At 43.4% G+C, this 12,986-nt stretch overlaps 2 protein-coding genes across 2 annotated transcripts in view; one reads left to right on the forward strand and one right to left on the reverse strand.

Annotated features, from left to right (window-relative positions):
• hyls1 (HYLS1 centriolar and ciliogenesis associated) overlaps nucleotides 1-12,986 on the reverse strand; it is a 31,237-nt gene that overhangs the window by 3,518 nt on the left and 14,733 nt on the right. The gene's annotated exons all lie outside the window — the stretch shown is intronic.
• Nucleotides 363-12,749, forward strand: LOC147169133 (uncharacterized). Its single transcript, XM_086083603.1, has 5 exons — nucleotides 363-466; nucleotides 2,904-2,946; nucleotides 3,036-3,159; nucleotides 3,728-3,897; nucleotides 7,623-12,749. Exons 2-5 carry the CDS (start codon nucleotides 2,944-2,946, stop codon nucleotides 11,994-11,996), a joined length of 4,671 nt encoding a protein of 1,556 aa, XP_085939729.1. The 5' UTR covers nucleotides 363-466; nucleotides 2,904-2,943; the 3' UTR covers nucleotides 11,997-12,749.

Below are 12,986 nucleotides of genomic sequence, written 5' to 3' on the forward strand. Positions count from 1 at the left end.
ATGCGCTCCCGATTTCTAACACATTTGAGAAACATTTGACTTTTGGTGACGAGGTCGCGCGGCGGCCAACGTTGATGACCCGCCAGCCACAAAAAAGAAAAGTCTAAAAATAAAAGAAAAATATTGCCGGAGGTGATCATATCAAATTTGGACAAAAATAAACTCCCAAAAGTAAAAGGTGCTCAAGTTCGATGTTACGTAAGAAGCAATCGCGATGACTCACCGTCGACGCCCACAATTAACGCCCGACAGGGCGTGGCGGTCACACACAAACACGCGCACGCAAAAGTGTGTGTGCTTATGGTGCAAGCGTATCAGTCAGGTGTGCGTGCGTGTGAGGGGGGCGTGTCCAGCGCGGCGCGCGTAACCTGTTTGTCTGCTTTGCAGGTGTTGAGGTTGTCCACCTGCTCTCCGCCGCCGCCTCGCATTCCCGCTCAGGCACGCGCGCGCGCGGATGTTGCGTCAGGTCAGTTTGGATTTTTATTGTCGTGAGCTCCAAAAATGCAGGTTGATTTTTGTGCTCAAACGTTTCCTGAGCAAGTGACTTGACTTGTTGTCGTCAAGCGAGACAAGTTGGCGACAAAAAGTCAAGCCAATGCAGCTTTTCGCGTCTTCTTCGCAACTTGACTGCGATTTTGTTTCGTTGTTGTGAGCTTGATTTCGTGGTTAGCGTGTTAGCATGTTAGCATTCGAACGCGACTTTGCTTCGGGATTTGCGATATTTTGCCATCTGCGTTGGAAAACGCTGTAACATTTTGGATTTTTGTCTTCCGTTTTACAAGTAAAAACACAAATAAGAGTTATAATATTGACGAATGGAACACACGAAACATAAATGAGCTAAACGAGTGGCTGTTGTTTATCAAGTCAAGTATTCATTATTGTGCACTTTTCTTGCGTTACCTCGCGTCATTTTGTGCTCAAGTTTGGGGGAAATAAAACAAATATTATAATTGAATGAATGAGGTCGAAGGTTGGCTACACAGAATCAACTGATCAATTCGTTGTCAGGTATTCAAATTTATGGCTATCTTGTATTTGAAGACACTGCAAATACTTTTCCACAAGGAAATAAAAATGTATAGTTTGGCCGATGTCAGGAAAACGCCATAAAACAAAACTAATATTGATGCTGTCCGTTGAGTGAAAACATTCCAATCTGTTGCGATATTGACAAAAATGTCATGTTTGAAAATGTGAAGATTGAGGAACGGCAATGTTGTGTTTTGTTGCCAAAGTGCTTTTCTTTCATGGAAGTTGACATTTTCAGTTCATCTCGCTGTCCCAATACTTTTGTCCTTGTGGTGGACGTGCACAAGCCTCACTCGACTATTAACGTGAACATGCGTTTCACTTCCAATCAAATGTCGCTCTTGTTTTCTTCCCCATTGATGACAAAGTGGCGGAAACGATTGAACGGACTCGGATTGACACTTTTGAGGCGTAAGCGCCGAATGGATGTCGCCTTTGTTGAGTTTGAAAAATGCCATTTTGGATTCAAGTCCATCTGGATGATGCGGCCCGGCGCGTCCTTGCGGAAGCCGATGCGGTTGTGGGCGGAGCCAAGCCAAAAGGTCGCAGAAGTCAACATTTATGTTGAAGACGTTTTCTTTCAAATCTTCCAAGCAAAGGTGTCCCAATACTTTTGTCATTCATTGTTTCGGCGGCCGTTTCATTAGGTACCGCGTCTCGACAAACGCAACGTGTGGAAAACATCCAAAGTGAATCACGCAAACTTTTTGATTGACACTCGGAAAAGTTTGTGATCCTTTTCAAACCACAAGGAGTGTCCTTGAACCTTTGTGCGGCGCATTCAGCACATAGTGCACATACTCCACTTAATCACCACCAATCAAATGAAAAAAAAAAAAAAAAGACAACTCTGGATTGTGCCGCCGAGATCCAGCGGGGGGACGGACACGCCCCAAAACACGATGACGCTCCTGATAAACTCGTTTTCCTCGCTGACATTCCGACGCGCGTTCCTGACGGAGGCCGGCGTTCCCACGTGGCTGACTCGCACGCACGCACGCACTTTTTAAAATAGGCTTCAGTTTTGGCAAAGGCGCCGTTAAAATGTTTACAGTTTTGGGGTCCCCAACACGACCCCAGCACGAAGACACTCACAAAGTGCCCCAGGAAAAGATGGGAAGAAAAAAAAATAGTCCCGAGCAACAATTAGACCATTCGACATGAAATGAAATTGGCACGTCTATTAAAACAAGACCTACAAAAAGTCTCTAGGAGCCGTGCCCAAAATTGTCTAGAAAGGCGGCCATTTTGAACCCAAGCAGCCATTTCTTACAACGTCAACCCCTCAAGAAATTTAGAAAGAGTTAGCCGATGACACCAGTTCGACGTTGAGAGGAACCAGTTGAGGTGGCTGGGGCATCTGGTTCGGATGCCTCCTGGGCGCCTCCCTGGGGAGGTGTTCCGGGCATGTCCTACCGGCAGGAGGCCCCGGGGACGACCCAGGACACGCTGGAGAGACCGCGTCTCACGGCTGGCCTGGGAACGCCTTGGGATCCCGTCGGAGGAGCTGGCTGAAGTGGCTGGGGAGAGGGAAGTCTGGGCTTCCCTGCTAAAGCTGCTGCCCCCGCGACCCGACCCCGGATAAGCGGAATTGAAGACGGAATGGATGGAATGGAACCAGTTCGAACATGAAATTGGACAACATGTCTATCATAACAAGACCCACCAAAAAGTCCCATGTCCAAAATTGAACAGGGAGGCCACCATTTTGATCATTGATGGTGTCGAAAAGAACAAATGATAACACGAGGGAAACAATGACAACAGTTAGCGTTAATCTTTATAAACATTGGTTGAAGTTTTTCAAAATGAATGAAGTGACCAACTTTCACGTCTCAAGACTTGCAACTAATTTGTGTCTCGTCCCACAGCTTCATCGTTCACGGCGACACGAGATCCGCGACCATCAAAATGGTAGCAAACGTTCCCACCGTCACAAAACTGTCCTTTTCAATGTTGATGTTTGATGACCCCCCCCCCTCCCCCCCCCCCCCCCCCCGCAGGAGACTCAACAGTTCAGTAGGCGGAGCCTCTCGGACGCCCTGACGCTGGAGCGGTCCGAGCGGGGGGCGTTGGTCATTGCCAACATCGACGACATGGACGGAACCAATCAGGAGCTGAAGGAAGGTGAGCAGCAGCAGCAGCAGCGTCGGTCAAGTCTCTGATGACGAGACCCACAAAAAAAGACGGGCCCCAAAAGACACACTTTGCGCTTTGCCGTTTTGTTTGCAAGGCCGACAATTTTTGCCGAAATTCTGCCGCGGAAGCAGTTTGACTCGGCATCAGGACATTTTGGTCAACATGTTTATCGAAAGTCTCGAGAAGCTACGCCCCAAAAAACACAGGGCGTCAGCCATTTTGGGTTGAAGCGGCAATTTTAGACTATTCGTGATTTGGGGGTGAAATTGAGCCCCTGAATCCAGTTTCACTGAGCAGTTCTATCATGAATAAAACCATGAGAAAACGATGCAGGAAGTCGGCCATGTTGGTTGGTTATCTTGGCTGTTTTTTTAGCAAACCTTGAAAGACCGACTTCTTCCGATTTTGCATTATTGCTACTCAATTTGAACGAAGATGGACGTTTCATCGATCTGTCCAACTTTATTCGAAGCGTTTTCGGTTCATTCGGGGTCCTTAAGCGACGAGCACTTTTGAGGCCTTTTTTTTAGTTTTGACAAAAACGCGTCTTCCTCAGGGGATGAAGTGGTTGGGGCGACCATCAAGTTTGACCAACTGTCCAAAGAGGAGGTGATGGGCGTCCTGAAGCTGATGGAGCCGTACGACGACAGAATCCAAGTTCTCACCAGGAACAACTTGAGCAAGAGTTTGGGCAATCTGGACCAGTTTGCCGTCAGTCCTGAAATGGTAACGTCGTCCACTGTGAAAATCGGTCCCCAATTGACGTCCCCCGTCCCAAATGTTTATAAATTAAGAGTTTTAAACGTACAACAAACTACAATCCAAAATACTTGAATATCATTTCAAATTCATTTGACCAATTAACTCCTAAAAAATAATAATACGACGGCGTATTAGGGCCACGTCTAGTTATTTATTTTTAGAGGGCAGGAGCAACATTCGGAGAAAAAAAAAGTAGCAAATTTGCCACTTGATGAAATTATTTGCGAGATAAAACTTGCAAATATCCGACTTTATAAAAAAATTTGCGAGACAAAACTTGAAAATATCCGACTTTATAAAAATTATTTGCGAGACAAAACTTGCAAATATCCGACTTTATAAAAATTATTTGCGAGACAAAACTTGCAAATATCCGACTTTATAAAAAAATTGTGAGAAAAAACTTGCAAATATCCGACTTTATAAAAAAAATTGTGAGAAAAAACTTGCAAATATCCGACTTTATAAAAAAAATTGTGAGAAAAAACTTGCAAATATCCGACTTTATAAAAAAAATTGTGAGAAAAAACTTGCAAATATCCGACTTTATAAAAAAACTTGCGAGAAAAAACTTGCAAATATCCGACTTTATAAAAAAAATTGTGAGAAAAAACTTGCAAATATCCGACTTTATAAAAAAATTGTGAGAAAAAACTTGCAAATATCCGACTTTATAAAAAAAATTGTGAGAAAAAACTTGCAAATATCCGACTTTATAAAAAAAATTGTGAGAAAAAACTTGCAAATATCCGACTTTATAAAAAAAATTGTGAGAAAAAACTTGCAAATATCCGACTTTATAAAAAAATTGTGAGAAAAAACTTGCAAATATCCGACTTTATAAAAAAAATTGTGAGAAAAAACTTGCAAATATCCGACTTTATAAAAAAAATTGTGAGAAAAAACTTGCAAATATCCGACTTTATAAAAAAATTGTGAGAAAAAACTTGCAAATATCCGACTTTATAAAAAAAATTGTGAGAAAAAACTTGCAAATATCCGACTTTATAAAAAAACTTGCGAGAAAAAACTTGCAAATATCCGACTTTATAAAAAAAATTGTGAGAAAAAACTTGCAAATATCCGACTTTATAAAAAAAAATGCGAGAAAAAACTTGCAAATATCCGACTTTATAAAAAAAATTGCGAGAAAAAACTTGCAAATATCCGACTTTATAAAAAAAATTGTGAGAAAAAACTTGCAAATATCCGACTTTATAAAAAAAATTGTGAGAAAAAACTTGCAAATATCCGACTTTATAAAAAAAATTGTGAGAAAAAACTTGCAAATATCCGACTTTATAAAAAAAATTGTGAGAAAAAACTTGCAAATATCCGACTTTATAAAAAAACTTGCGAGAAAAAACTTGCAAATATCCGACTTTATAAAAAAAATTGTGAGAAAAAACTTGCAAATATCCGACTTTATAAAAAAAATTGTGAGAAAAAACTTGCAAATATCCGACTTTATAAAAAAAATTGTGAGAAAAAACTTGCAAATATCCGACTTTATAAAAAAAATTGTGAGAAAAAACTTGCAAATATCCGACTTTATAAAAAAAATTGTGAGAAAAAACTTGCAAATATCCGACTTTATAAAAAAATTGTGAGAAAAAACTTGCAAATATCCGACTTTATAAAAAAATTGTGAGAAAAAACTTGCAAATATCCGACTTTATAAAAAAATTTGTGAGAAAAAACTTGCAAATATCCGACTTTATAAAAAAAATTGTGAGAAAAAACTTGCAAATATCCGACTTTATAAAAAAAATTGTGAGAAAAAACTTGCAAATATCCGACTTTATAAAAAAATTGTGAGAAAAAACTTGCAAATATCCGACTTTATAAAAAAAATTGTGAGAAAAAACTTGCAAATATCCGACTTTATAAAAAAACTTGCGAGAAAAAACTTGCAAATATCCGACTTTATAAAAAAAATTGTGAGAAAAAACTTGCAAATATCCGACTTTATAAAAAAAATTGCGAGAAAAAACTTGCAAATATCCGACTTTATAAAAAAAATTGCGAGAAAAAACTTGCAAATATCCGACTTTATAAAAAAAATTGTGAGAAAAAACTTGCAAATATCCGACTTTATAAAAAAAATTGTGAGAAAAAACTTGCAAATATCCGACTTTATAAAAAAAATTGTGAGAAAAAACTTGCAAATATCCGACTTTATAAAAAAAATTGTGAGAAAAAACTTGCAAATATCCGACTTTATAAAAAAACTTGCGAGAAAAAACTTGCAAATATCCGACTTTATAAAAAAAATTGTGAGAAAAAACTTGCAAATATCCGACTTTATAAAAAAAATTGTGAGAAAAAACTTGCAAATATCCGACTTTATAAAAAAATTGTGAGAAAAAACTTGCAAATATCCGACTTTATAAAAAAAATTGTGAGAAAAAACTTGCAAATATCCGACTTTATAAAAAAACTTGCGAGAAAAAACTTGCAAATATCCGACTTTATAAAAAAAATTGTGAGAAAAAACTTGCAAATATCCGACTTTATAAAAAAAATTGTGAGAAAAAACTTGCAAATATCCGACTTTATAAAAAAAATTGCGAGAAAAAACTTGCAAATATCCGACTTTATAAAAAAAATTGTGAGAAAAAACTTGCAAATATCCGACTTTATAAAAAAAATTGTGAGAAAAAACTTGCAAATATCCGACTTTATAAAAAAAATTGTGAGAAAAAACTTGCAAATATCCGACTTTATAAAAAAAATTGTGAGAAAAAACTTGCAAATATCCGACTTTATAAAAAAAATTGTGAGAAAAAACTTGCAAATATCCGACTTTATAAAAAAAATTGTGAGAAAAAACTTGCAAATATCCGACTTTATAAAAAAATTGCGAGAAAAAACTTGCAAATATCCGACTTTATAAAGTGGCAAATTTGCCAGAAGAAAACTCAGAAACTTACCAGAAGTACGCGCAGCGTCGCTGCAGTCTCGTGTGAGGATTCGTTGGCGGTCAATGGGACATTGTTTATAAAATGAAAAGACAGGACGGAGACGGATTCATTCCGAATTTCTTTACTCGTCATGCTCGGCAGCTCGAGCGACAACTTCCTGACCGCCTGTGAGCCGACGAACACTAACCAATCAGAAGCCAGCAGACTTTAGGTCAATGCAAGTGAATGACGGAGAGCAAATAAGAATTCTGAAAACGTGAACGTGCAAGTAAACGCGTATACATTGATTGATGAATTTAAATGCTTGATCCTCAGGCGTGCCGTTTTTGTCGCTGGCCGTAACTCGCGCTTCAAATCGCGAATGTTTAACACGACGGTTCATTTCTGCGAAAGCAATTTCTATCTCCTTATTTGGAAACCCGACCGAAAAGTATTGCCACAAACACCCGACTCGTACGCTACGTGTATTTCTCGTAAGCTTCGCCGTTTTTTTTCTTGCAAATTTTTATAAAGTGGCAAATTTTCAAAAAAAAATCTCGGAAAATTGCCCCCGCCCTCTAAAAATTTTTTTTTTTATACATGTTTTGTTGCTTTGCAGCCTTTTAAAAATACCGATTGCTACTTTCCTATTAACGAGCACTTTGGCGGCATCTTACTCGCTCGCTGCGACTGGTCTCTGGGATCGGTCTAGACTTGATCTCAGACTTGATCTCAGACTTGATTTGCCCAAAAGTCACAGCGTCCTTTTTGTCCGTCTGCTCGCAGATGCTGAACGATTCTTACAGCAAACTCTACAATACCAAAATCAAGCGCTTCATGCGGAAGGACTTGACCGACGGCGAAGGCCTGAGAGACTTCGTGCAGTCGCTCCCTCGCACCGCCAAACTCCAGACCAAGCAAGACTCGGACTTGCCTCGCCTGGGGGTGGACTTTGGACGCCTGAGTCCGAACGCCTTGGTCAGGCGTTTCAGCGCCGACTCGGAGTTCAATCACGCCGCCTCCGCCTCGGGAGCGTTTGGGCAGGGCGCCAACATGAACCTCCCGCCTCTGGGTGCGGGCCAGGCCAAAGCGGGCAGACGGGTTCAGGTGCCGCAGTTGCTGAACGGTCGCAGCCAGCCGGTAAATCTGAGTCTGGACCGGGCGCACGCTGGACTCGGCTCTGGCATTGATCTCAACGGAGGGGACGCGGACGCCGGACTGGCCTTCGGAGGCGCTGACAGGAAGTTGCAAATGTACAACCTCTCGAACGGCGACGCAGAGTTTGACGTGGACGGTTATGACGCATCTCCCACAATGCATCTGGCCGGACCGTCATCTGGATTAAATGCGCCCCAGTTTGATCTGAACGGCAGCAGTGGCCATTTGGGTCTTCAGGGGTCCGCGTTAGATGTGGACGGCCCCTCGGGTGACTTTGACGGAAAAGCCGCCAGGGTCCGAGGGGATTTCAGCATGCCGGAGACGCAACTCCAGGGGGTCGGCGTGCCCACCCCAGCAGTTCGCTCTAAGGTCTCCTCTGGAAAGTACCAAGCCCCTAAATTCTCCATGCCAAAGTTTGGCTTACCAACGGTTCCGGTCCCAGACTTTGATGAGGATCTGCCTGGCATGGACATTTCGAGTCCAGATGTCAGACTCTCCAAGCCAAACATTCAAGGTCTGAAGACAACTGACTGGAGTCTAAATAGTCCAAAGATAGAAGGTGGCTTTGATGGTCCTGACTTGGACCTCCGAGGTCCCGGGTTGGACATGGATGCTCCAAACATGCCAAAATTAAAGATGCCTAAATTTGGTCGCCCAAGCCATAAAGGACCTAAGCTGGATGGACACCTGGACGGACACCTGGACGGACACCTGGACATCAATGCACCCAAATTCCATCTGAATGGTCCCAGTGCTGATTTCGGGATGCCAAATGTGGATGGAAAATTCCAAAGGCCAAACTTGAAGATGCCTAATTACGATCTCGATGGTCCTGACCTGGACCTCGGATCTCCGGACTTGAACCTCAGTGGTCCTAATCTACGAGGTGGAGTCAACGCACCTGATCTTAAAATGCCTAAACTCGGTCTCAAGGCCCCCAAACTGAACCTAAAAAGCCCAAATTGGGACCTGAACGCTCCAAAGTTGAAAGGTGGCATTGATGGACCCGACTGGGACGCGGACCTTAAAGCTCCCAACTTGGATTTGAACTCGCCAGACGTCGACTTGCCAAATGGCAAACTAAACATGCCCAAATTCAAGAAGCCCAAATTTGGCCGCCCAAACCTGAAAGGTCCTGCCATAGATGCGGACTTGGATGGTCTGGACATGGACATCAATGGACCCAAATACAAATTCAAAGCTCCCAAAGCGGATCTCGGAATGCCTAATTTGGATGTCAATGGTCCCAACCTTGACCTCAAGTCTCCCCAGCTGGACCTCAACGGTCCTAATCTCCGAGGTGGGTTAAATGCACCACATCTTAAGATGCCTAAATTCGGTCTTAAGACCCCCACACTGGACCTCAAGAGCCCAGATTTGGACTTGCCAGATGTTCATGCCCCAAACCTGAATCTGAAAACACCCAAGCTAAAAGGTGGACTCCGTGGCCTTGACTTGGACTTGCCAGACGCCGACCTTAAAGCGCCCAAGCTCGATATGAAAACTCCCGGCATTAACATCGGCTCACCAAAAAGCAAATTTACGTTCCCAAAACTGAAGATGCCAAAATTAAAGCGTCGGAGCCTTAAAGGTCCTGACCTTGATGCAGATGTTGATGGTTTGGACATGGACCTTACTGCGCCCAAATTCAAACTCAAAGGTCCCAAAGCTGATTTAGGGCTGCCAGATGTTGACATTGCTGGAAAGTTCCAAAAGCCCAACTTAAACATGCCTGATTTTGACCTGAAAGGTCCAAAGATAGATGGTCCCAACCTAGACCTCAAATCTCCGAACCTTCATGGGGGAATAAACGCACCGCACCTGAAAATGCCTAAACTTGATTTTAGGACCCCCACACTGGACGTCAAAAACCCAAACTTGGACTTGCCTGATCTTCAGGGTCCAGACTTGAACCTGAGAGCGCCGAAGGTCAAAGGTGGCATTACTGGCCCCGACTGGGACGTCCCGAATGCAGATCTTAAAGGTCCCAAGTTAGATCTGAAAACTCCTGACGTCAACATTGGCTCGCCAAAGGCAAAACTGAAGATGCCCAAATTAAAAATGCCTAAATTTGGCCGTCCAAGCCTTAAAGGTCCCGACGTCGATGCAGACTTGGATGGTCTGAACATGGACATGAACGCATCCGCGTTAAAACTCAAAGGTCCCAACGCTGATTTAGGGATACCAAATATTGACGGAAAGTTCAAAACGCCAAACTTGGACATGCCAGATTTTGATCTCAATGGTCCAAAAATAGATGGTCCGAACCTGGACCTTAATTCTCCAAACCTGGACTTCAGTGGTCCCGATCTTCATGGTGGAATAAACGCACCAGATCTGAAAATGCCCAAACTCAAATTCAAAAGTCCCAAATTAGACCTCAAGGGGCCAAATCTGGACTTGCCGGATCTGAATGGTCCGGATCTAAAACTAAAAGCTCCAAAATTAAAGGGTGACTTTGACGGTCCAAATTTGGACTTTCCCAATGCAGACCTTAAAGCGCCTAAGTTAGATCTGAAAACTCCAGACATCAATATTGGATCACCGAAAACAAAATTTAAGTTTCCCAAACTGAAGATGCCCAAATTCAGGCGTCCGAACCTTAAAGGTCCAGACTTGGATGTCGATTTAGATACTCCAGACCTGGACATCAACGCTCCCAATGTCAACCTCAAAGGCGCCAAACCGAACTTGGATCTTGATGTTGGTGGCAAACTCAAGAAGCCAAACTTCAGTATGCCCAAACTGGACCTGAAAAGCCCCAAACTGGACCTGAATGCACCAAAATTGGATCTCAATGGTCCAGACTTGGACGTCAACGCTCCGGACTTCAACTTGAAAGCACCAACATTGAAAGGTGGACTCGACATCAACAGACCCAACATCAAAGTGCCCAAAATGCCCAAAATGAAATTGCCCAAAGTCAATCTGCCAACCCTGAACGGACCCGAATTTGACGGTCCAGACTTTGACATCGATGCGCCGGGTGCGGATTTCGGAAGACCATCGGGCAAATACAGGAAGCCGCACATGAACGTTCCGGATGTGGAGCTGTCGGGACCGAACGTAAGGTCGCCAAAGTACCACGGGAAGCTCAAAGGGCCCAACGTCGACGTGAACGCCAAAGCGCCAAAAGTCAAAGGATCTTGGGACGCCCCCAAAGCCGACCTGCCAAACGTGGACCTCAAAGCGCCGAGGCTGGACTGGAACGCGCCAGAGGCGAGATACAGAAAGCCTCACGTGAAGATGCCGAAAGGGTACGACGTGGACCTGAACGGCGGTGCGCAGGGTCCCGACCTCAGCTTCCCCGACACGAGCGGTCCGAATCTGAAGCCAACAATGCCGTATTTGGATATGGACGACGTCAGCCTCAACGGACCGCATGCGGGTCTGTCAGGAACCAACGCCAAGATCAGAACTCCGGATCTGGACGTGGACGGCGCCGCGCTCAACTTCAGAAAGTCGCTGCACGGCGGCTCGGGCATTCCGCTGCCCGGGCTCGACTTGGACCAGGACTTGACTCGTTCTCGCTTTGAGGGGCGGTCCAGGACCTCGACGGACGGCGACTTGGGCCGCTACGTGGACTTCACGCGCTCGGACCTCAACATTGACGACTTCACCGGGAAGTACCACGTCCCCAGAGGCAGAGGGTCCGACCTGGACCTGGAGCTGCCCTCGACCTCCGCGGGAGCGACGGCGGACCTGCGCGGCGCCAGACTCGGCGGCACCACCCTCAACGCGGATTCCATCTTGCACCCGAGCCACGCCGTGAAGGCCGCCCACACTTTAAATGACGGCCGCTGGTCGTATTCCCAGAAAAGAGCTGCCGACAGCGCGGACGGATACCTGGTGACCGCCTTCCCGGCGCAGGAAGTAGGCGAGGAGGCGCCGACGCCAAAGTACGGCGCGCTCGGAGGCCTCCATTTTGGCTCGAGTGACGTCAACCTGGAAGTTCCTGATCAAGACGAGCTGACGGGCTTCCTGTTCTCCAACCTCGTTTAGTGGGCGGGGCAACATCTCCGTTGATCTTGCATAACCCCGACGGGACGCTAGCGTCGTTGCGCGGGATGCTTGTTGTCGATTCAGCTTTGCTTTACGCTGTGCAATGTTACGTTTACGGTTCGGAGAAACAATCGGTTGTTATTTCTTTTCAAGGTCATCAGACATTCTTCGGATGTTTTACCTTCTGATTTTCTGTCATTCTTGTCAAGTTCTTCTGTATTTCATCTTCTTCTGTTGATACTTTTTTCTTCCTTTTCTTCTCCCGACATTCCTCGAATTCTCTTTTCATGGAACAATAAAGTGTCAAAGTGGCGAAACCAAAGGCCAGCAATTGAAACACTAAAGATTGCACTTAATGCTCATTTTGTATGTTTGTAGTTTTGACTCAACGAAGCAATTGTTTTCCTCATCAAAGCTGTTTATAGTCGCTCGTTTTGCACCCCGCCTGTACATAAACGTGCAAAATATACATCATGTATTTAAATACTGACGAGTATTGAAGTATTTACATGGCATTGAATGGTGAAGACTTTTTTCCTTTTTTTTTTTTATATAATTGTGGTGATGCTTGTCTGTGTATTTATGACACGTGTATATTTATCGACGTTGTATTAAATGTTATGTGGCTCATCTGAAATACGCGGTTACGGGATTCTTTCCCTTTTTGTATTTGCTATAAAGAATGATACGATCAAAACACAGAAAATGTAAATACGCGTTTGCTGCTGTGCAATAAAAAAGTTTGTATCTCAAAATTGTCATCTTTTTTTTTTTTTTAATCTATGAAAGCAACAAAAGTATTGTTCTTGTTTTAGTCTACTTCCTAAACAGATGTACAACCATTTTATTTTTTTTCCGGGATTTGTTTCACCATTTCCCCAGTTTTTAATGTAAAACATGTTGAAAGATGATCAGCATTTTCTGAGGACTATTTGGGGTTTGTAAAAAAAAATTAAATATATATATATTTTTTTTTTAAGTAGCTAGAAA

This window comes from Leptonotus elevatus, chromosome 8, assembly GCF_054856555.1.
Source record: "Leptonotus elevatus isolate MCC_2025b chromosome 8, RoL_Lele_1.0, whole genome shotgun sequence".
NCBI lineage: Eukaryota > Metazoa > Chordata > Actinopteri > Syngnathiformes > Syngnathidae > Leptonotus > Leptonotus elevatus.

Bases quoted from the DNA above. Each gene is read 5' to 3' on its own strand.
- LOC147169133 (XM_086083603.1), top strand. The intron at 3,160-3,727 runs GTGAGCAGCAGC...CGTCTTCCTCAG, and splicing joins CAATCAGGAGCTGAAGGAAG to GGGATGAAGTGGTTGGGGCG. The intron at 3,898-7,622 runs GTAACGTCGTCC...GTCTGCTCGCAG, and splicing joins TTGCCGTCAGTCCTGAAATG to ATGCTGAACGATTCTTACAG.